The following is a 22944-nucleotide window of genomic DNA, read 5'->3' as shown; positions in this document are numbered from 1 at the left end:
GGAAGTGGAATGGGAGTAGAATTGGGTAATCCCTTCATCCCTCTTGGCTAGCTCCTCTACCCTTTCCTTAAATGGTTTGCACAACCAGAGGAATTTCGTGGGTGGAATTATTTGGGAGGAAAGTTTGTTTCCCTGGGGGATTTGGTATCAAAACTGTCAGACTAAATCCCCAAAGCAAGACAGGATCAGTGGTTTGCATACAGAGTTGAGCAGTAACTTCTCTATAGGTCTTGACTGGGATAGGGTAGTACTGCTCCTTTGGATTTTCAAGGTTATAAGTCTTCACACACAGGTGCAGCAAGCCTTGCCTTTCTCCCATGAAGCACCTGGTAGGCTCAAGCTGCTGACCTTGTGGTTAGCAACCCAAAGTAGAATCCACTATGCCACCAGGACTCCTTAGTAAAGACAGTCAGCTTGCCAGATTGGGGAAGGGCAAAAGAGATCTCAGAAACACGGTCACCAAGTCTGTTCCAACTCATATGGGACTTATAAGACAAAGTAAAACTGTCCCTGTAGGTTTCTGAGACTGTAACTCTACTGGAGTAGAAAGCCTCATCTTTGCCCCTTGGGGTGAACTGCTGACCTTGTGGTGAGGAGCTGAATGTAACCCACTCCATACCAAGGCTTGCCAAAGAAGAGCTAGCTCTTCCCTATGTAGATGTAATAGTTTTGAGGGAGACTCCCTTAAGTCACTTTTGCTTATACTTTGTGTGGGATCCTGATTAGACTTCTATCTTTCTGGAAGGCAAACTGTTTTTCTCTGCCTTTCTGGATTACCTAGGAGATTGCTCAGGCATATTGTCTCCCGGTCTCCTTGGGAATTGACCTTGGCAGTTTGGTGGTCAGAAAATCAATGTGGGGCTTAGGATGAAACCTACAGTTGTCTGGAATGCCTTTGGCTTTAGGCACATTCTCACCTAGTAGGCAGCCTCACCTCTGAGGTTCAGAAACCTGTGAAAGTGGTAAGGCTTTAAGTGCCTCAGGAACTGGCAGAAACTTGTTACACTCACTAAAGCAGAGGGTCAGTAAAGGGGACGGCCCACAAGAAGATGGATTGGCACAGTGGCTGCAGCAATGAGCTCAAGCCCAGGAACGATTCTGAGGACCGGGCAGCGCTTCGTTCGGTTGTGCATAGGGTCACTCTGGGCCGGAACCCACTCGATGCAGCAGTAACAGCGAGTGACTGGGCACAAGGTCCATTCGGTCACACACCCTTCCAGGCCAGAACTCCCTAGACCTGTTCCTTCGCCCCTAGCCTGCCCTCTGGCTAGGCCCCATTTCCTTTCTTGCCTCTGGTTTAGCTAACAGCACGAGTAGCTGGATCTCCACAGCTCGCTGCCATTCCATGGCTACGGCAGGCGGCGAGCTTTTCTTAGTCTTCTACTCCGTCTTAGGCTCCAACTGGGCCAGCTGACACCCCCGACCAGTAATGGTTTTGCCAAACGGGCAGGACGCGGCGGCGCGCGGAGCTCGGGCCCGCCCGCGGCCCGGCGGGGGCGCGGCAAGGCCACTGCGCAGGCGCCAGCCTCCGTGCGGACACTGCAATTCCCAGGAGGCCGTGCGCCGCGCGCGGCCCGCTCACGCTGCCCCAGCCCCGCGGGCTCCCGAGGGCCTCCGGGACTCGCGCCGCACCGCCTTCTGGGAGACACAGTCCGGCGCAGAACGCCGGGCACAAACTCCCGCTAAGCTCACGTGTTTACTTTGTGTCGGGAGTTCAAAGAAGAGGACTTGCCAGATTTCGTCATAAAACCGCGACCAGACGGGCGGCGCCATCTTCGAACTTGGACTTCCGGAAGGACTTTGGTGAGGGTGAGTGTACCGCAGCTGGGTGTGCTGGGGCCCCTACGATTACTCCTCCCCCTTCTTTTTGTGTAGATCTAGAGAAGCGGCACCGGGCTCGAGTATTCCGTCGCCGCACAGCATCGCGACCTCTGCCCTCTGTATTCCCGTCGAAAACCACCGTGCGCCCCACCTCCTTCCCCAACAGTGGCAACCATGCGTCCCCCCATCTCTCACTACGGTTCTCGCGCCCGCCCTCCAGCACGGCTCCGCGGGGCCAGGCCGCGGCACTGCTTGTGCTGCCTCCTTCGCACACAGCGAAATCGCAGTCATGCCTCGCACCACACCGTTAGCGTTTAAAGAAAGGCAAAGGACAGGGCTCGCTCGCCTCGGGCACAGGCTAGTGAGGAAAGCTGCCCCCACGCCCATAGCGGAGAAGGGCAGGCAGTCGCCCTCGGCGGTTGCGGGCGATCAATCACTTCTTTCAGCTGTGTCCAGTCCCTCCCTAGATGAGGCTCTTCCACCCCGGGGGTTGTTCCCCGCGCGCTACAACCCCATTGGCGAGCCGAGGGCCAGTTATGTTTCCCTGTCCGCTCCCTTTTCCCCGTTGACTGTCTGCTGGGAAAGGCTGAGGTGGCGACTTGGACCCGACGCGAGGTAACTCTTTGTTCTAGGCGGGTAGGAAATAGCCGAGCGTCTTCACCCCTGCGGTATAGTGTTACCCAATTTGAAGTTACTCCGGTACCATTGTTAGCATCTTTGCCATGCTTACCAGTTGGACTGTTACTTTATTGTTTTCTTTAAACGGATTTATTTCAAATGCTTTGGTCTTGATCAAAGCAATGTGCATGAAGCCATGAGTTCCATGGCTCTTTACAGCTTTATTTTTGTTCCTAGATAGATATGTGAAATTATATCTATTGCGCTATTCATCCTTGTACCATTGAAATTCCCTTGCATATCACCTGCAGTACTTTAGGAGCACTTTGAGAAACTGTGCGTTAGTCCAAACTGTGTGTTTTAAGAAATTGTATATTTGTTATTTAACTTTTTTTTTTTTTTTTGGCCAGTGAGGTCAGACTAGCAGTCTGAATCAGCAAGGCAACCAAGCATGTTGGGGTGCAAATAGAAGATTTTATTAACCTTGCAACTAAAATTTACCGGACACCCGCTCCTTTACTCTGTCCAAAATTTGCATTGTGAAACCCTGAGTAAGACATTCGCCACCACACCCTTTTGTTGCCTTTAATGAGAGGTGAATCCTTAAAGGACTTTTTATACCATTGAGTACGTCATTCAGTCCATAGAATTTTAACCATTGCTTTTATCGTGTCAAATGTAGTTACAGTGGTGAACTAGATATGTAAGATCTTTGGAAGTGCGTAGGGAAGACCCCAGACCCACTGCTATTGATGCAATTGGACTAATAGTGACCACAAAGGGCAAAGTAGAACTCCTTTGGATTTCCCAGACTTTCAGTCTTAGTGGGAGCAGACAGCCTCATCAGTCTCCCATGTTGTGACTGATGAGTTTGAACCACCACGCCCCCAGGGCTCCACTTTCAGGGAAGGTAAGTATGAAACACAGCAACACACACCTCCACTGACAGTCAAGCAGTAAGCTGCAGTGGGATCAATTGACAGGGAATCAACTTTTGTCTCCTGCATAGAAAGCAACCCTTTTACCACTGCCCCATCAGTGCTTCAGGCTTCAGCAGAGCTTCCAGACTAGAGTGGGCCAGGAGGAACTGCCTGGTTATCTACTTGCAGACATCAGCCAATGATAGCCCTATGGATCACAAGGACCTGATCCAAAGTTGGTCTTGGGGTTGGCACGGGACCCGGCAGCACTTTGCTCCATTGTGTATAGAGGTGCTGTGAGTTGAGTGGGCCAGGGACATGTTTATATCAGTGGAGTAGGAGATGTTTAAAAACACAACTAAGAAGCCGTAAAGGAAAAGATTGATGTGTTCAACTCTTAAACTTTTTACACTTCAATTTAGTAAGAAACATTGTGAATGACGTTAAAAGTTAATTAGACACAGGGAGAGAATATGTGCAGCATATATGATCTAACTTCCACATACGTTCCATGAAAATACGAAGTATGTGTAGGCAATTCGTAGAGGACACATAGATATCTAGCATCTAAAAAGTTTCTAAAGTCAGTTATCAGGACAATGCAAATGAAGTAGAGAAGAATTCTTTCACCCCTCTGATTGGCAAAAACTGTAAAAGTTAGATGGCAAACTGATAATAAGGGTGTGAGTAAAATGTACAGAAAGGAGACTAGGGTAAGAAAGTTCTGGCAATCTCCTAAAATCAGCTAGTGAAAGCCCAATCTACAAGTGACGGGAGCAGGGAACATTTCTTCTGTGGTGCACGGTGTCATGGCGGAAGCTAACAAGTACAAACTGGTTAACATTTTGATGAGCTATTTGGCAGTGTAAATTAAATAGCAAAGTGTGCATACCTTTCAATCCAGTACACCAATTTTACTTCCAAATAGTCATTCTAGAAAAGTAAATTCTCATTTATGGAGAGATCTATACTAGAATATTCACTGCAATATTATTCATAATAGTGTTGTAGCCTAATTGCCATTTAAGTGGGAAATATCTAGACTCAGTCTGTGGAACACCACAGAGCAGCCAAGAAGAATGAGGTCTAGGTACATGGATAAGAAAAACCTCCCAGACATTCCGATGCTCTCCTCCATTAGCAGCTCACTGTGTAAACCGTCCTTCCTCGCTAAAGCACACAGGCTCAGGCTCAGGCCACAGTGAATGCTCAAAGCTTACAGACTTAGGCTTTTATTGGTTCGGGCACTCGCATCCCCAAGTTGAGTTGAATGCTTGTCCAAAGTCACTCTACTGCTATTTAAGTTATATGCCAAAGACTTTGTAAAACATCAAGAAAAGTCATTCTAAAAAAGTCGTTCTACTGGTGTCCACCCCACTGCCAGTTGGGTTACCATGAGTTAGAATTGATTGACAGCAGTGGGTATGGCTTTTTTTTTTTTTGGTATGTCATTTCTATAAATGCAATGTATATTTCAATTTAGGGAGGTTTGTACAGAATTATTTTCTCAGAAAACTAAGCTGAAACACAGCAGATGGGTGTTTTAATGTCACTTTACATTTTGTACATGTTTTATAAATATTTGGTAACAATTGTAACAATTGGGTAAAAGCAATTCTAGAAAAGAGAGCAAACCAAGTTGAATGCTTTGGAAAAAGAAAAGTGAGTTACTATATATATATATATATACACACCAAATGGTGTGAGTGAAACACTCCATTTAAACGAGAAAAAAATTAAAAACTAGATTGTCACACTTGAACTGCTTCTCAAGAAACTATTTTGAATGGAGTGGGAAGAGTACCGGGAGGTTCAGTTGAAGGAGGCTGAGGATGATGATTGGCATAGTGATGTGTTGCTGCGCTCCCTGAGTGAAAATGAAGCTGAGCAATGAGAGCATTAAGGAAGGACTCTCAAAAGGAGAAGAATGGGGCACATTAGGGCTTGAAGGGTAGTTGTCTGTGTCAAGGTGAGAATGTTGGACACATTTAAATGTTTAGAAGGAGCAAATGGAAATAGGATCTTCACTAACTGGTGTCTCCTTAGGCCATAGGATCAAAGGGTGAGAGCTCCAATCCACAATTGGTCGGCTGGTTTAGTGGCCAAACTTCATTGTAATTGGATCAGATGCAGGGGGTGTTAGCCTACTTGACAATAAATTGAACTATTTCCCATCTAATGGCTTTGTTTTTTGTTTCAGAGATCAGAGGCAAAGTCATCTGCTGAGACCAGGGGATCAGAGATTGGAGGGGAAGAGGGTGTGGGAGCTGACTAGAGAGAGCGGGCTTGCCAGCGCTCCGCAATTTAGGTACATGCATCCCAAATGTGGATGATTGGATTCCCAGGGTTTGAATTTTGCCAGGCCTGTGGAGCAAGCAGACCAAAAGAGAGGAAATTTGGAGTGTCAACAAGAGACAGACTAAAATGAGGGAATCTAAGCTAGACAGGATGTGGCTGACCTGGGGAGAAATTGGAGGGATCAGTGGACCATGCCACTCCTCCCTTATGGCCGTCAGCCACTGCTGGGTTTCCAGAGCAAGCCAGCCACCCCCTGCCGGAGCCACCACAGCCAGTCCTAGTGCCTGACGCAGCCCCTGGCAGCAGCCCACTTGTCTGTGGTGGGTTTGAGCAAACAATGTGCTCAGCACTTTGTAGATGACCGCCCCCACCAGCCAAGAGGAGGATCCGATCACCAGCCACAGCCAGTGCAAGGCCCTGACGCTGGATTCTGTGCGCAAATCAGATTCCATCATGTGACTTTGGGCGGGTCCTGCCTGTGCGCCAAGCCTCAGTTCCCTCAACAGCACATATGGGAGAGCGGTGCCTGACTCGGGAGCTTTGGTGGTGTAGTGGGTTATCTGTTGGACTGCTAGCTGAGAGTCAGTGGTTGGAACCCACTACAAGAGAAAGGCGAGGCTGTCTGCCTGCGCTGACGGAAGAAGTATCCACTGCTGGTGGCATGTCAGAGTGCTTTTGGAAATTTGGGGGTTGAGTGATTGTGGGGTGCAGGGTGACAGCGGAGTGAATTGCAGTAGTTTAGTTGAATGTTCTTGAGCTTAAAAGCAGCCCCCTGCCTTTTTCTTTTTTCCCAAATTGGGGAGAACTTGGTTTACATGTGGTATCAGAAAGAAATTGAGAAGACCTTAATCCTACTTTCTGCCCTGAAATATAATGGCATGTGAGTTCAAGAAAGTTCCAGTGGAAAGCTAGAACTGTTTCCTGGAACGTTTTACCCTCAAGATTTTGACTGTGACTTCGTGTTTACCCAGCAGGACATGCTGCTCTTGGGGAACTTGGATGTGAGTAGGGAGGGGCCAGTCAGGTTGTTTGTCTGTTTGTTTGTTTCATTTTGCTGGTGACGATTGTGGCAGAGGTCTGGTTCTGAATCTGGTATCTCGGGAATTGTCTTCGTCGTATAGTCAGGTGGTTTTCTGATTTGGCAGACAAATGCCCAATTACCATTGAGTCAGTTTTGAGTCATAGTGACCTGCTTCCATGGCTGTACAGTTTTAAGTAGATCTTGTATTTTTTGAAGGTTTTGCTTTATATATCTTGATGTTTAGAAGTTCATGGTACCCAGTATGGCTCAAACTTAAGTACTAGTATCACTGGAAGGTCATCTTAAACCACGACTTGCTCCTCAACCTTCAGAGTCTCTGATTCAGTAAGTCTTGGAGGTTCTGGTGCCCTAGTAGTTTGTGTTGGGCTGCTAACTTCAAGGTCAGCAGTTTGAAACCAGAAGCTGCTGTGCGGAAGGTGAGGCTGTCTGCTCCTGTAAAGATTCACAGCCTTGGACCTGCAAATGGGGCAGTTTTACTCTGTCCTGTAAAATAACTATGAGTCGGAAATTGACTTGATGGCAGTGAGTTTGGGGTTTAGTTTATATTTAGCACTGGAAATTTTCATTGCAATAGATTCCCTGGTGATGCTGGCACTACTGGTTTGGGAGTCACACTTTGACATCCTCTGATCTGAACCATTCACTACCCTAAAATAAGTCCCTTTCTGTTTAACATGAGTAATGGATGCTCTGTGCTATGCAGCTGAACCTTGACCTGGGCGTTGCTGCTGTTGTCTGGTCTCTGTATTCAGCTGACTCATGCCGACTCTTTTCCATCCTTACTTGTGTGCTCTGTCAGCGTCTAAAAGAAGTACATCTTCAATTTCTTGAAGATTTTGCTTTATATTTTTTAGCTTTTTTTTGCTTTATGTATTTCGATGCTGTTATTTGATGTCTAGAAGTTCGTGATACTGAAGTTGATGTGGTTTGAGGTTTTATTCTCTGTGAACTCCCTTTCCTTCCCACTCAGTACGTTTCCCATGTTCAGCTTTGCTATGCACAATCACAGTACCTGCTCACAGATGCCCTGTGTATTTTAATTCCCCTCTTCACGTTCACCTTTTTGAGTGCCTGTCTCAGGAGCCCTGGCGGCATGGTGGGTAACACAGGCTGCTCCCCACAGCAGTTCAGTGGTTTGCACCCACGGGCATTCCACAAGCGAGCCTTCCTGTAGGAGCAGGTCAGCTCAAGTCTTTTCCTCCTGTGGCATGGCTGGCAGGTTCCATTGACATTTTGGGTCATAGCCAAGCGCTTAACTGTTGCACCACCAGGGCTCGCTCGCGCTCTCTCTTTCTCTTTTTTTTCTTTTCATTTTATTGGGGCTCATACAACTCATCACAATCCATACATCTATCCATTGTGTCAGGCACATTTGTACATTTGTTGCCATCATCAGTCTCAAAACACTTGCTTTCTGCTTGAACCCCGGTGCTTCTACTTTCAGTCTTTTCCTGGGTCTCTAAAACTTTTTATGATTTCTGTGCTTACTGGTTATTTTGGAAGGAATGTAATATACTGTATTTTCAGTTTTTCTGAGCCTCTAAATGGTGCTAAACAAACCCAATGTTTTCCAATTTCTCAACCTCAAAAGCAAAATTAGGATACTTCTTTTGTCTTAGTCTGCATGATAGCCTAAAACTGTTCATCTCAGACTAGTTTTAGAGTAGTGGTGTTTTTACATGTTGGGGCCTTTACAATGTTTCCGTTGGTCTCTTAGACCTGGAGTTGCCACGGTTACTTAAACTCACTTTGATGTTTCCCTCAATGAAATGCTTGCTAGCACTCTTCATGTCACACTTTCTCCATTCGAATATTCTTTACATCTCTTTCAATTAGCTAAATAGGGTTTTCAAATAGACTTTTGAATTATTATTATTTAGTAAGGGTGTTGGAGTGTTATATAATTCCTAGGATCTTGCCTATTTAGAATGTCATCCTGTTGCCCTTTACTTTAATGGCATCCTAGTTAAGTAACGGATTCTTAAACCACATCCTTTCTCGGGACCCTGTGTCTTTATCTTTTGCCACCAAATGTCTCTGAGAACTGAAACCCACCCCCCCCTTTCTTTCTTGGTAAAGGCATGCTTCTTGGCACTTACTATTTTTGTTTAAAATTTAGTATCTGCATGGGTATTTCTTGGTCTGTAATTTGTGTGGGGTTTTTTTCAGGCCTTGTCCTTCATGTCGTTGCTTCTGTAGTGTTAATTTCTATGATTTTATTCTTAGACTTGCTTTCTTTTTATCTTGCCACTGGTGTATCTTTAAACTCCTGCAGCTTTGTTACTTTCTTGTTTCTTGGAATTCAGTCTCATTGGCTTTCATGATACTAGGAAAGTTTTTTTATGGACGTGTTATTTTTTAGAGCAATTCTTCAAAAGAGATACCCCCCTCTTTTTTTTTCTTCCAATTTCTGTACTAGCTTGTGTATAGGTCCGATGTTGGATATCTTTTCTTTATTGCTAATTTGAGGAATAGCTCTTACCAGGTAAGAAAGCCTGGTAGTGCTGTGGTTACATGCCCGGCTATAAACCGAGAGAAAGGTCAGCAGTTTGGACCCACCGTGAGACGCTCCACAGAGAAAGCTCTGGCAGTTGGCTTCAGTAAGATTTACTGCCGTGGAAACCGTATCGGGTAGTTCTACTCCGTTGTATAGGAGCGGATGTAGATTGGAACCCACTTGGCAGCAACAGGCAGTTGTATGGGGATTTGCTGGTGACCAGAGAACAGTGTGGGTGGATTCTTCTGATCTCTGTTTACCTGAGTGCTGTTACATTGTATGGATCGTAGTGTATCATATCCTTAGCACATGATATTGCAGTAGCTCCTTAGCACACTCAAAGGTTGGCTAGTGTTAAACTAGTTTATAATCTGTGTAGATTAGCTTCTTCAAGGGAGACTGTTGGGAACTTTATTTTTATAGTGTTTGTATTAGTGTGCTTTCCCTTTGAGGTTGGCTCATTCCTTATCATTAAGGTGCATAGAGACCTGTAGGTAGTTCTCTTCTGGAGCTTGAGCGTTTTCTCCTCCTTTATTTATCACTGGTAAACAGTTGATTCTGGCAAGACACTGTGCAGTTGGAGGTTGCTCAGGGTTTGTGGTGTAATGGTCACTATTGTTTCTGTCGTGCCCCATGGGCCCACAGCTGGCTTATTTCTGAGTTTGAAGAAAATGAGGATTAATGCAGCTTTACCCATTATTTACTGAGGATGTGATCTCTTGCTGGAGGGGATTGGTCCTGAAATGTCTTGTGACCACCCACCTCACCTGTCCAAGTGTAAATTGATGGCAAGATACCAGGCAATTCTTAGTCTGAAATCTGTTCCCAGAGTAATATCCACAGGGGTGGTCATTAGGTCTAGCCATCCTCCTTGGGTTGCTGTGAAAGCTGGAACGTGTGTAAGGTGGCAACTGTTAGGTCAGAGGGGAAAAACTCAAGGATTTACACCCAAACAAGCAATAGACAACTATGTCAGAGGTGGCAAACTCTCGAGACTCAGTGAAGCAGGGTGGTTCCAGAGCTCACTCTCACGGTGGCACTGCCTGATCTGGCAGAGACAAAGTGGTGGCCTCCCCCTAGGTTCACGATAGGCTTTTCTTGTTTGCATTTTGTGGGTGAGTGGGTATGGGGCAGTTTGATTCAGTCACTAGGTTTGGAGTGGGGACAGGGTTGAATAATTGTGTATATTGCAATCTTTTTCCAAGAAGCTCTGTAACTTTTAAATTAAATAACAAATTAAGCATAGTACTTGGCTATAGCGAATGGTAGGTTGCTTTCATTCCTAATTGCTTATAAGAGTGAGTGTAAGTTGCATGCAGGCAGGAACCTGGTCTCCCTTGTTTAATTGCCATAGAAGCAGTGCCTTGGGCAGGGCCTGACCTGGAGAACATGCTTTGTCAGTGGTTGGCTCAGTGAAAAAGTGATGGGGAGCTTGGGTGTCTGGGCATGAGGTGTGGAGAGGGAAAACAGAAGCAGACGAGGCTGAGCTTGGCATGCATGTAAGCGCGGGCATTTGCTTCTGCCCTCTACTCATTTGTCTGTCTCTGTGTGCAGGGGCAGCCATTGTGGGGGGTGCTGATGGATACCTGCGGGGTCGGCTGTGTTGCCCTGGGGGAGGCCGGCCCCGTGGGGAACATGACTGTGGTAGACTCTCCCGGACCGGAAGTGCTAAACCAGCTTGACGCCAAGGCCTCTTCAGAAATGACCAGTGCCACCGAAGCTTCCATAGAGATGTCTTTACCTAGCCCTTTGCCTGGATTCGAGGATTCTCCTGAAAAGAGGAGGCTCCCTCTAGAGCAGGAAGGTGTCTCCCGACTGGAACAGCAAGGTAAGGGCCTTGTCTGTGCTCTGCGCTCCTAGCTTAAGATACGAGAGCAGGTTGAACGCACAGGATCTCACACACCTGTGTATGGTATAAGCTACTCCAAAGAAGAGGTTTCAGCAGGGGTTGGCCTGAGCTCCGGTCCCCTCTCACAGACCCATATTCTTCTCTACAGATCTTTCTTCAGAGATGGCAAAAGTCTCAAAGCCTAGGGCCTCAAAGCCTGGCCGGAAGAGAGGTGGTAGGACACGAAAAGGCCCCAAAAGGCCCCAACAGCCTAATCCTCCATCAGCCCCTCTGGTTCCTGGCCTCTTAGATCAATCCAACCCTCTTTCCGCCCCCATGCCTAAGAAACGAGGTCGAAAGTCCAAGGCAGAGCTGCTACTGCTGAAGTTGTCCAAAGGCCTAGATCAGCCAGAGTCTCCACCTCCAAAGAGGCCCCCTGAGGACTTTGAGACCCCTCCTGGGGAACGACCCCGCCGAAGGGCTGCCCAAGTGTAAGGATTGTGGGGCACAGCTTGGTGGAGGGGGGTTGGGGTGAAGGGATCAGGGTGGGGCAGGTGTTGGAGAAGAGACGACTGATGAGGTATCAGGTAAGCATGGGTGGTGTCTGGGTTCTGGGAACTTGGATGATTTAGCTCTGAGCACAGCAACTTTTAATCTCTGCTGACTGTCTGTCTGGTAGGTTACCTTTCTGTGTCTTGTACCTCCTAGCCCCCAGTCACCTTCTGCCTGAGCACCCCCTCTGCATCCGTATATATGTGCCCTTCCACTCTTCCCTGTCCCGCCATGGCCTTTGACTGTGGTAGGGGAAAGGTGCATTGACTTTTGGAAGACCTGGGTTCTGAATTCAGACTGTATTCTGAGTCATCTTGGCCAAGCCACTTAACTTTCCTGAGTTTCTGTTTCTTCTGCCAGAGGGGAAGGGGAGATGTGTACCTGCTTCACAGGGTTACGGGGAGCAGCCAGTGAGACAAGTGTCTGGAAGAGTGGGCCCTCGGGTGAGCGTTTGTGAGTATGGCTCTGTCTCTGCCCTGTTCCCCAGGGCACTTCTGTATCTTCATGAACTGGCTGAGGAGTTCTCCACAACACTGCCTGCTCCAGTGGCCTGTCCTGAGGGCGCCAGGTTGAACAGCCCCACCACGCTGAAGCAGAGCCAGCTGGAGGCAGATCCTCAAGGTGTGGTGGGAGGAGAGGATGATACCGCGGGAGACGAAGACTTTGTTCTCCGGGTTAAGACAGAAGAGGAAGAAGAGAGTGAGATCCCGAGTGAAAGCTCCTCCGACCCTGAGCCTGCAGTGCCTGCTGCGCCCGCAGTGCCTGCCACGCCTACAGTGCCCACCGCACCCACAGTGCCCGCCGCGCCTACAGTGCCCGCTGCACCCACTGTGCCCACCGCGTCCACTGTGCCTGCGGTGCCCCGAAGCGCTCCTCGAGGATCCACTTCCGGGGTAACCTGAAAGGATAAGAACCACTGGGGTTCTTAGGGGTTCAGCAGAGTGTGGAAAAGGATAGCTTTGGCTTAGGAACCGTGATGTCCAAATAGGTCAAAGACGCTAAGGATAACGTCAAAAGCAGTTGAGGCATTACGGAGATGGGGGAGGGGGCTCAGAACCAAGAGTAGTCCTATACTGAGCATCTCTTTCCCTCTAGGAAATAAATGTGAGAGTGTAGGCATGTAGAGGACTGGTGATTCATTGATTGGGGCGGGGGGGGGGGGGGTGTCACAGAGAGGTGGTGTTGAGCTAGGTTTTGGAAATTCCCCAAGGGACTGGTTTTCCCAGAAACAGGTTCTGGCCAGAGTCTTGGATCAAAGTGGTGGCAAAGATTACGTTGGGATGAAAGGACAGAGGTTGATGAAGCATTGCGTGTGTGCTGTGCTAGTGGATGCCTTTCATCTTCTAGGGGCAGGTTTCCCAAAGGGTTGGTGGTTGGAATCCCCTGGGGATCTGGTACAGATCTCTATAGTACAGATCTCTGGACCCTAGAGATTTGATTCATTAGGTTGCAAATGGAGCGCGTGGATCTGTCGTTTTCATCAGGTCGGCAGGTAATTCCAGTGATCAGCATGGGAAATGGCTCTAGGGCCTAGAGTGGAGCAGCTATGCGGGGCACACACAGGTTTTTAAGTAAGAAGCTAAATGTGATCGGTTAGGGAACTAGATCAGGCTGCAGCTGACATTTAGAAGATGGCTTCGTTTACCCAAGTGAGGGGGAGGGAAGGCCAGAACCACAGTGAAAGATGAGAAGGTGAGAGAGGGACAGGTGCAAGAGATGGAGAAGAGCGTTAACAGGGAATTGAAGGAAGAAGTTGAATGGGAGTTGTTTGGGGTTTGTTTTAATCATTGTATTGGGGGCTCGTACATCTCATCACAATCCATCCATTGTGTCAAGCACATTTGTACAATGTTGCCATCACCATTCTCAAAGCATTTCTTTCTACTTGAGGAACAGGACTTTCTAGTTCAGGTACCATGCAGTGGTTTCTGAAATACGGGAAGCGTGCAGGGGTCAAGGAGTCAGGCCGATGGGAGATTGCTTGGTTTATGTCTTGATGTGTTGCACACTGGATGAGCTGGGAATGTCTGGTGGCTAGTTAGATGTATGGGACCAGGACTTCCTTTGCCTGGGGGCAACATCTAAAGGAGCACAAACAGCTCAGCATCTTCTAGAAAAGATGATGACATCTCAGTATAATACTTGGAAAGCCCCAAATTAATGTTCACGAATCCATGATGAACAGGATGCTCTGCCTTTGAATATCCATTTGCTCAGTTTTGATGTGGCTTGGCCCAATACCGGGTGGGCTTCGGACTTGGAGAAAAGTTTGCCTTCACTAAGTTCTACCTCTGATCATCAGGTGTAAAGCTGGCAGTCGGAGCTATGGCCGTGGATGTGGCTCTCAGGAGTGATTCAGAAGGCAGGAGGGGCTCTGGGGAATGTCAGTATTGAGTCTACAGGGAGAGCAGGGGGAGCCCATGAGAGTGTATGAGGGAGGTGGGGCGACTCCCATGGGGCAGGACCCTCAGATAGCCCCTGGGTGTCCTATGAATCGAATGCCTTGGAGAGACCAAGGAGGGTACACAACGTCATTCACATGTCATCATTCCAATGGAGGTGTAAGCAGAAGGTGGTGAAATTATAATCGTTGGCATGAAGTCTTTTCAGATGCTGATAGGGCAGGGACTAGAGAGGAAGTGATGCCAAGGAAAGTAAAGGCAGAGGAAAACGGGAACCTTGCTCCTTTCGGACTTCCCACCAGCCTATGAAATGGTTTCCTTTACATTTTCTTCAATTCCATCCCATAGAAGCAGAAGCCTCACTGCCGAGGAATGGCTCCCAATGGCTTACCCAATCACATCATGGCTCCTGTGTGGAAGTGCTTCCACCTCACCAAGGACCTGTAAGACGTGGGGGATGGGCAGGAGGGCTAGAGGGGTAATGTTGGAGTCCAGAATGGGGGTCTGAAGTGGGGCAGTGGGGGAAAGAGAGCATTCACAAGCAGAAATTTCTCCATTGCGCCAGCCCCATTTCCGTTGTCCAAAAGCTGGATAGGACTCGCTGGGGTCTCTGCCTCTTCATTAAGGCTGCTTCTGTTCCCTTAGCCGAGAACAGAAGCATTCGTACTGGGAGTTTGCAGACTGGATCCCTTTGGCCTGGAAGTGGCATTTGTTATCTGAAATGTAAGTTAAAGAGACGTTTCTGAACCTTGGAGGGGTGGCACCACAGGAGATGGAAGAGTGACAGCGGGGCTCTGGATCTATTTTGGAGAATCCTGGAATGGTTGGAACTCTTCCAACGTTAGGCTGTTCTCTTTGCCTTCCTGCAGTGAGGCTGCTCCCTACCTGCCCCAGGAGGAGAAGTCTCCGCTGTTTTCTGTACACCGGGAAGGACTTCCTGAGGACGGCACACTCTACCGAATCAATAGGTAAAGATTGCAGCTCAGCGCTTTTCTGATCCTCGGAGACAGAAGCAGCACAAACAAGGGTTCGCAGGGATGGCCAGGTAGCCCTGCCTTTCCCGTTTTCTTGGCCTCAGGGGTAAGTCTCCTGGCCAGAGTGAGTCCGCTCTCAAATGCTGCCTCATCACTGGGGGAAGGTAGGGAGATGTTGGAGGGAACCAGTTCATCACCTTTTCATCTACACAGCCTTGTCTACTCAGGGAGACCTGGACAGGCTGACCCCTAGAGCGAACATTGTAGTAAAGGAGCCTCAACAGCCCATCTGCAAAGTGAGCTGCAGCTGGACAGACTCGGGGGCCAAAAAGAGGAAGCTGCAAGGGCTGGTTAAGGAGGCTTCTCCCTTGCAGACTGTTCTTGATCATCCTCCCTGTCTCCTGCGGACTCGGCTGAAGCCAGGTCACACCAGTGCCGGGTGGCACTTTCATTTGTCCCTGACTCCTTTCTAAGCATTCCTCTCTTCATCCCCTCTTCGCCTCCCTCTAGATTCAGCTCCATCAGAGCGCACCCAGAGCGCTGGGACATGTCCTTCTTCACGGGGGGACCACTCTGGGCTCTGGAGTGGTGCCCGGTGCCAGAGGGGGCAACAACCTCGCAGTATGTGGCCCTGTTCTCCAGCCCTGACATGAATGAGACGCACTCATTGAGCCAGCTGTATTCAGGCCCGGGGCTGCTCCAGCTCTGGGGCCTTGGGACTTTGCAGCAAGAAAGCTGGTGAGGTGGGGGCTGGGACAGTGCCCTAGGAGGGTGGGGACTTGACGAGGAGGAGGAGGGCTGGGACTGGGGGAGACAAGTGGAGCCCCAGCTCTCAGAGCCTTGGCTTCCTCCTTCCTATCCTCCCCACGTGGTTTCTCTCCCCAGTTCTGACAACAGGGCCCACTTTGTCTACGGGATTGCTTGTGATAACGGTTGCATCTGGGACCTCAAGTTCTGCCCCAGTGGAGCATGGGAGCTTCCAAGCACCCCTCGGAAGGTACTTCTGTGTGTTTGGGGGATGGCCATAAGACGCAGAGCTAGGACAGAGAGAGGCCCTGGGAGTTCTCAGAGGAAGGGAGAGCAGTGCTTCCAGTCTTCTCCACCACCTCATATCCTATTTCCAGGGGCCTCAAAGACTTTCTGAGGGGAACCTGAGGGCATTAAGCTCAGTGCAGGTGTGGTCTTACCCTCTAGGCTCCTCTCCTGCCCCGGTTGGGTCTTTTGGCGCTTGCCTGCTCAGACGGGAAGGTGCTGCTGTTCAGCCTGCCCCATCCCGAGGCCCTGCTGGCCCAGCAGCCGCCAGGTGAGTAGCCCAGCGGAGGTTAGGGCTGCTGTAAGGGCGGCAGGAGTTTGGCGGACCTCCAGCTCCCCTGCAACCCTCCCAGCGCAGTCTCTAGGGTTTAGCTCAGGCACCCCTTCCGTTCAGACTTCATACTTGGTTCCTGAGCCTCTCCTTAGCCACCTGCAGTCTTACAACCGCACTTTGCCAGTCTGCCTCCCTCTATGTTCTCTGGCCCTTCTCCTCTTGCTGCCCCAGGTGGGGGGTGGAGGGCAGCCGAGGGCTGGGGCTGACAAGAGGGGGCCACTCATCACATAGCCTCTCCAGCCCTCAGCACCCCACGCGTGCGCACACATGTGCACAAACACACATTCTGTTGCCAAGAGAGGAGGAGATGGTCGGCTTGAAGGGGTCAAGACAGGGTCCTGCACATTTCAAGAGGAGCTTGCCCAGATTTGGGCCTGGGGCTGGTCCTACTGGGCGATCTGGTGGAGGAGGGAATGGGGTTGAGGACCTGGGCATAGTAAGTGGAGATGACTCTTTGAAGAAGTTTAAGAATCATATACGTGAGGTTAGTGGCTAAAAGTGAATGTGGACTGAAGGAAGGGTTTACGTATTTTGTGTGACTGGACATGAACCAGAGGAGAGACGCACATGAGCAAAATTCTGGAGAAGAGAGCAGGGGTGGCGGTAGCCATTCTGAGAGGAGGAGGGATGCTATCAGGTGTGATAGAAGGAAAGAGGATGGGGCTGAAGTATAAGAGAGGGTCGTTATCTAAAGAGGGAGGGGGGCTGGCTTTGAAGAGCAAAGCCTGGTGGCGGCCTTTTAGGACTCTCAGCACCCGTTGCTGCTCTTCTTCCCTCACAGATGTGAAGAAGTCGGCCATTTATAAGGTGAGTGACCGACCTACTGCTTTCGTTGGGCTTGTCTTCTAGAGCTTCTTCCTGCTGCTCCCACAGCGAGCCCCCCCCCTTTACCGGAACGGCTCCCCATTCTGTTGGATTACATAGCAGGTTTCCCTAACCCTGGTCCTGTCTCTTCGGTCTCTGCAGGTAGAGTGTGTGGCAACACTTCAGGTGGGGTCGATGCAAGCCTCAGACCCCTCGGAGTGTGGTCAGTGCCTTAGTCTGGCCTGGATGCCCACCCGACCCCACCACCACCTGGCTGCTGGATACTATAATGGTAAACTCCAAAACCAGCCTGAGCCCGTCTGCACTCTCAACTTTCTATACAGACTGGCTTTCACGGCTGCTATCTTGCTTCAGTTCTGGGTATTTTGTACTTATTAGTATTCAAACAGTATCAGCAAATACCAAGAAGAAGGCAAGTCTCTAGAGCTTTTGTACTCAGAAAGTAAGAGTAGGTGAACGTCAGTTCATGCAGTGTTCTCTGCAGACATAAAGATGGACTCCTGTTATATAAGTAAATGAAAAGGTATTCAAATTAATTATTTTAACTTTGTAGAGGAGATGCTGAAGTGAAACTAGAAGAATAGCTAAGCTCTTAATGTTTTTACCACGGAGACACTAGTTCCCTAAGATGCCTTTTAAATGACAAACAGCATTAGGTCGTTGGGGTTAGGAGGAGGTGGTAGTGTGGTGGTTTTTAAATGACAGTTTTCTTTTTAGACATGGCCCGTAGACGCCCTGCTGGGAAGTTAGGGATTTTAGCACGCTGGTGCCTCTTAACCATCTCTTTCCAGCTCCGAATGGCTTTTCTTTTGGGTGATGCTCTTCATTATTTTCAAGATACCTGACACTCGATGCTGTTCCGCTGTCTTAATTCCTAAAGCTACTTAGCCTTTAATTCTACATCCCAGGGGTTGAGTGTCAGTACCAGCCCTTTTATCGCAACCTCCTTCTCCACTGCTGAATTATTTACAGCACTGAGCTGTCGCTCAGGCCTGCTGGGTATCCAGTGAAACACTGGGCCACTAAATGGAAGTTTGGTGCCTCAAACCTATCTTGAGGCACTTAAGACACCCAACAAACTGCTTCTACTCTGCACACCTGGAATCCCCAAGCGTTAGAATCCCCTGGGTCACAACTAGTAGCAACAAAGCCAAGGCCTTCTGGCTGCTACAGCCCCAGAGTGTATGGATAAGACTTTAGCCCTTTCCAATCATGTGTGCCACAAACGTTTGTCTTCTATTGAATGCAAGTTCTACTTTTGATTACCTTCTCCCCGGCCAGTGTTGTGTTGGGATTTTGCATCATCCACATTAGTCTCTATTTGTCCATCTGCTTTCCAGCCCTCGACATCTGTAGCTTTGGGCTCCTAACTTGTTCTCTGAGGGCCAGATGGTCCGCAGTGTCGGCTTTGAGAACTGCCTGTCTGGCCTTTGTTGGGACTGCTCCATTGCCACACTGTAAGGGGACAGCAGCTGAGTGGGTATGGCCGTGCCCCAAAGGAAACGTATGACAAGATGGGGCGGGCTTTATTTGCATCTTTGCCAAGCTTGGTCTTAGAGGACCGTTTTATGGCCCTTTTACTTAGTGCATTCAACGTATCTTCTTTACACCGCAGGGCCTTGACTCAGTTGTTAATTGCTTATGGATGAGAATTGGGACTAAACTATCAGCTTGACTAGTTAGACCATGGAGGGAATGTAGGAGAGCTGATCATATGCCCCATACCTTTCTGTCTCACGGCAGAAGACAAGATCCCAGGCACGTAGAGCGAGTAGGACAAAGAAGAGAGAGCCTGCCTTTCATAGCTGCTTGTTTTGTGTCTACCACAGGCATGGTGGTTTTCTGGAACCTGCCCACTAACTCACCCCTGCAGCAGATACGGCTCTCCGACGGCTCCCTGAAGCTCTACCCCTTCCAGTGTTTCCCGGCCCACGACCAGGCTGTGCGTAACCTTCAGTGGTGCAAAGCCAACAGGTGTGGACTCCGAGAGGGTTGTTGAGGTGGAGGGGGGAGACTGGGGCAAGCAGATGCTTTCAGCTTTGTTGATACTGGATTTTCCATCTTTTCATAGTCATTTTCTAGTCTCTGCTGGAAGTGACCGAAAAATCAAATTCTGGGACCTTCGACGACCCTATGAACCAATAAACTGTATCAAGCGCTTCCTGAGTACAGAGCTGGCCTGGCTGCTTCCCTACAATGGTGTCACTGTGGCTCAGGACAACTGCTATGCCTCGTACGGCAGGGTGGAGCTCTGGGGACAGACCCCGGGGACTGGGGTGCTGAGGCTGTCAATTTCTTGTGAGGAGAGAAGAAGGGTGGAGAGCTGTCCCACTGACAATGATTTGAATTTGGGAAGGACTAGAGAGAAGAACTAAAGCTCATTTTTAAAAAGGAAGATTTAATTTTACCTCTCTGTCTTACAGTTATGGCCTCTGTGGAATTCATTATATCGATGCTGGTTACCTTGGTTTCAAAGCCTACTTCACTGCCCCTCGAAAAGGCACTGTCTGGGTGAGCCCTTTCTCTCACACAGTTCCTCATCTCACAGCGGACTCGAGTCTTCACCTAGTGGTCAGAGGGGGCAGTTTTTGGTAGAAGGAGGGATAGATAGGTGTCATTAACTCATTGACTCAGTAACTGTGTCATTAAGTGCTTGTCTCCTCCTCCAGCCTATGAACTAGTTGAGGGAACTGATGGATATGAACGAATGGAATCTTTCTCTTCCTATTAGAGTCTTTCAGGGTCAGACTGGCTTGGGACAATCGCCGCTGGAGATATATCCGGGGAGCTCATTGCAGCTGTCATGCCTGATTTAGCACTGAACCCAATCAATGTCAAGCGGCCTGTGGAGCGAAGATTCGTACGTATAAATATCCACTGGCAGTTCCATTTCTTGGATTCTCCTCCACAAGCCTTTCTAACGCCTCATAGTACCCTTTCCTGATATTTCCCTGAAAGTCTTAGCACCGACCTTTGGATAATGTTCCCAGCTCTGTGTTTAAAACACACTAGTGCCCTCCATTGCTACATTTCTGTAGCCTCAAACCAGTTTCCTGTCCCCTTTCCTTGACTCTGTAATTTCCTGCTCTCCTCTTTAGCCTGTCTATAAAGCAGACCTGATTGCATATCAGGATAACCCTGAAGAACAAGCCCAGTATTCATCTGGGGCTACATCCGGGGCTCCCAACCCTCCCAAGGCGCGAACTTACGCGGAAACTGTCAGCCATCACTATTTGCTCTTTCAGGACACAGATTTGGTAAGTAGGGGCCGGGAGAAGTGCTCCACAGCCGTCATTAGAAAAGTTAGAAGCCTGTCTTTACCCCTTGGATGGTGGGGGACCCTTAGGGGTTCCAGCACACAGATGCACGACTTCAGCAGCCGCACGCTGTCTTTCTTCCTCCTGCAGAGTTCCTTCCACAATCTGCTCCGTAGGGAACCAATGCTTCGCATGCAGGAGAGAGAGGGGCTCACACAGCTCTGCCTGGACAGGCTGCAGCTGGAGGCTATTCATAAGGTAAGAGCTTTGCCTCCTGTCTTCTCTGGTGCACTCCACGTTCATTTCCCCGCCCCAGCTCTAGGCCTGTGATCAGGTGCCAGCTAAGAAGAGAACACGGCTTCAGCCACCTTGCACTCTGCTGTATTGTCTTCCCCTTCCATTCAGATTGTGGCTCATTTGATTGTTGCGATGGTTGCTCCAAAGGATTAACTGTGGGCATCTCTCTGTTGTCTTCCATTCACAGGTACGTTTCAGCCCAAACCTGGACTCCTACGGATGGCTGGTATCTGGGGGGCAGTCAGGGCTGGTTCGGATCCATTTTATCCGTGGACTCACCTCCCCATTGGGCCACCGTATGCAGCTTGAAAGCCAAGCCCAATTCAATGCTATGTTCTAAGTATCCTGTCCCACTGAAGGGCTCGGCTTCCACTCCAGCCAGCCATTGCCTTCTGCCCAGTCCCTAGTCTTAGGCCACATGGACCCTTGGAATGAAGTCTGCCGAGAACAAATGGCGCCCAGGCCCGAAGCCAGAGGGCTGGGGCTTTCCTGGACAGTTCCGCTGCCCAGGCCGGAACCTTGGGGCCTGCTTCACCAGGCCTCTCTAGATCCCTCTCCTTCCACAGACTTTCTCCTCTGGTCACAGCCTCCTGTGGGCACGGGGGCGCTCCCTCCATGAACTCTCAAGGCTCCGTAGCCTAACACTTTGGTTCACAAGAAGCACTCAGGCCTGACCTAGGCTGGGGAGTCAAATTGCTCATATTGAGCTTATTGTGAAGTAGGTACAGCCAAGTAAAGGTACTGGGTGTTTTGAGATCACATGTGAGTGGGTGTTTGGAGAGTTGGAAAGGGTATTTGCATGAAGGCACCTGTCTGACTATATTCCAGAATCCAGTGTTACTGCCTTCCCAAACGTCCTCTTTCCAGTAACCACCACGTAGGCCTAGGAGGGGTGATAGTAATTTATTGGACAGAAGCTGCTCATAGTATTTCTTCACCTGAGGAACACCGCAGACACCCTACCAGTAGAACAGCGACTCAGATCTTACTTGCTCCTGCTTATGAAATATTCCTGGCCACTGGTCATCTGACCCTACTTGAACACTCCTAGACAGTCATGTTTCAGAGATCTTCCTTTATATCGTCAAAGAGCATACCTCTAAATTTTACCCATTGGTGTTAGGAAATCTAGTCATTCTGCCCTGTGATTGCCTTTTAAGTATTTAACAATAGCTATCATGTGTTCCCCGAGTATTTTCTTCTCTAGATTAAATTTCTTCAGTTTATTCAACCATTCTTTTACAAGTCATGCTTTTTGATCCTTCATGGTAACTGTCACATTGCTGACTTATTAAATACGTTTAGCTACTTGGTTTCAGCTCGGTGTATATAGGAGTGTTCAGAACCCAAGAACAGTAATTTCTGTCTGGTTATCGCTCCTCTAGTTAAGTGTTGTTTTGGGGGATGCTGCAGACTCAGTGTTGCCCCTCAAGCAAGACAGACAGACTCCAGCAGGGAGACCTAGGCAGCCAGTCCTGGAGTGCACAAGAGTATAGGCTGGGGCTTGTGGGCAGAGAAGTCGGCCACAGTCCCACTGGAAGTGCCTACGAAGAACAGACCATGCGGTGCTCTAACTGGCCAGGTGTCGGGGACAGCTTCCTGCTGCTCCAAGGAGGCCATTTCTCGGACATCAGGAAATCTGAGATGAATCAGTAGTTTAATCCCTTTCATGTAAGACACACACTAGTAGCAGAGGAGCCACAACCCGAGGAGGCGAGTGTTACCCCCACCCTAGTGTGGGGCTCCAACCCACATGGTGCCAGGGTGAGGTTTCTGCACTGATAGGGAAGTGTTTTCCATGGCCAAGAAGTTTATCTGCACTGCTGCCGCCAAGGCAGCCCTGCTCTCCGCCTCCAAAAAGAGAACTGGGATGCTTTCAGCCTTTGGTCTTTCTCTCCCATCAAGCCACTACACTCAGTCCTTAGCACCCCTTACCCCCACTCCCACACATACACTCACGGTATGTTCTCCATTGGTTCCTGCCCTTTTCTACCTGCGTGCCTTTGCTCACACTATGCCCTCCTAGGACTGAGCCTTTTTCACCAGCTCCACCAGAGTGCTATTGTCTTTCAAGACCCAGCCACATCCTCCTTTCACCAAGGAGCCTTCCCAGATTTCTCCATGTGTTCCCAAGGGGGCAGGAGGGGAATGGGATAAACATTTATTAAGCTCTTACGATGCATGTGTTATTCAATCTTTTAAGGGTGGGTATTGGCACATTTGACTTAAACTCAGCTGCTAAGAGGG

General features: G+C 49.1%; 1 protein-coding gene across 3 annotated transcripts; it reads left to right on the top strand.

Annotated features, from left to right (window-relative positions):
* Nucleotides 1-1581: 1581 nt before the first annotated feature.
* On the top strand, nt 1582-21928 carry GTF3C2 (general transcription factor IIIC subunit 2). Of its 3 annotated transcripts, none has more exons than XM_075535181.1 (20): nt 1582-1809; nt 5560-5667; nt 10751-11024; nt 11194-11515; nt 12064-12469; nt 14327-14421; nt 14624-14701; nt 14848-14946; nt 15463-15690; nt 15838-15949; nt 16147-16255; nt 17100-17125; nt 17285-17414; nt 18973-19117; nt 19215-19376; nt 19567-19654; nt 19875-20003; nt 20242-20400; nt 20551-20658; nt 20885-21928. In XM_075535181.1, the coding sequence occupies exons 3-20, from the start codon at nt 10775-10777 to the stop codon at nt 21035-21037; spliced, it is 2799 nt and encodes a 932-aa protein (XP_075391296.1). In that variant the 5' UTR covers nt 1582-1809; nt 5560-5667; nt 10751-10774; the 3' UTR covers nt 21038-21928. The 3 variants fall into 3 exon arrangements, with proteins under 3 accessions (XP_075391296.1, XP_075391298.1, XP_075391297.1); XM_075535182.1 differs by lacking the exon at nt 1582-1809 and adding an exon at nt 1914-2436; XM_075535183.1 differs by lacking the exon at nt 5560-5667.
* The last annotated feature ends 1016 nt before the right edge of the window (nt 21929-22944 follow it).

This window comes from Tenrec ecaudatus, chromosome 17 (assembly GCF_050624435.1).
Source record: "Tenrec ecaudatus isolate mTenEca1 chromosome 17, mTenEca1.hap1, whole genome shotgun sequence".
In the NCBI taxonomy this organism is placed as follows: domain Eukaryota; kingdom Metazoa; phylum Chordata; class Mammalia; order Afrosoricida; family Tenrecidae; genus Tenrec; species Tenrec ecaudatus.
Note: the sequence above shows the minus strand (reverse complement) of the source record. Positions and strands in the feature narration are given on the sequence as shown.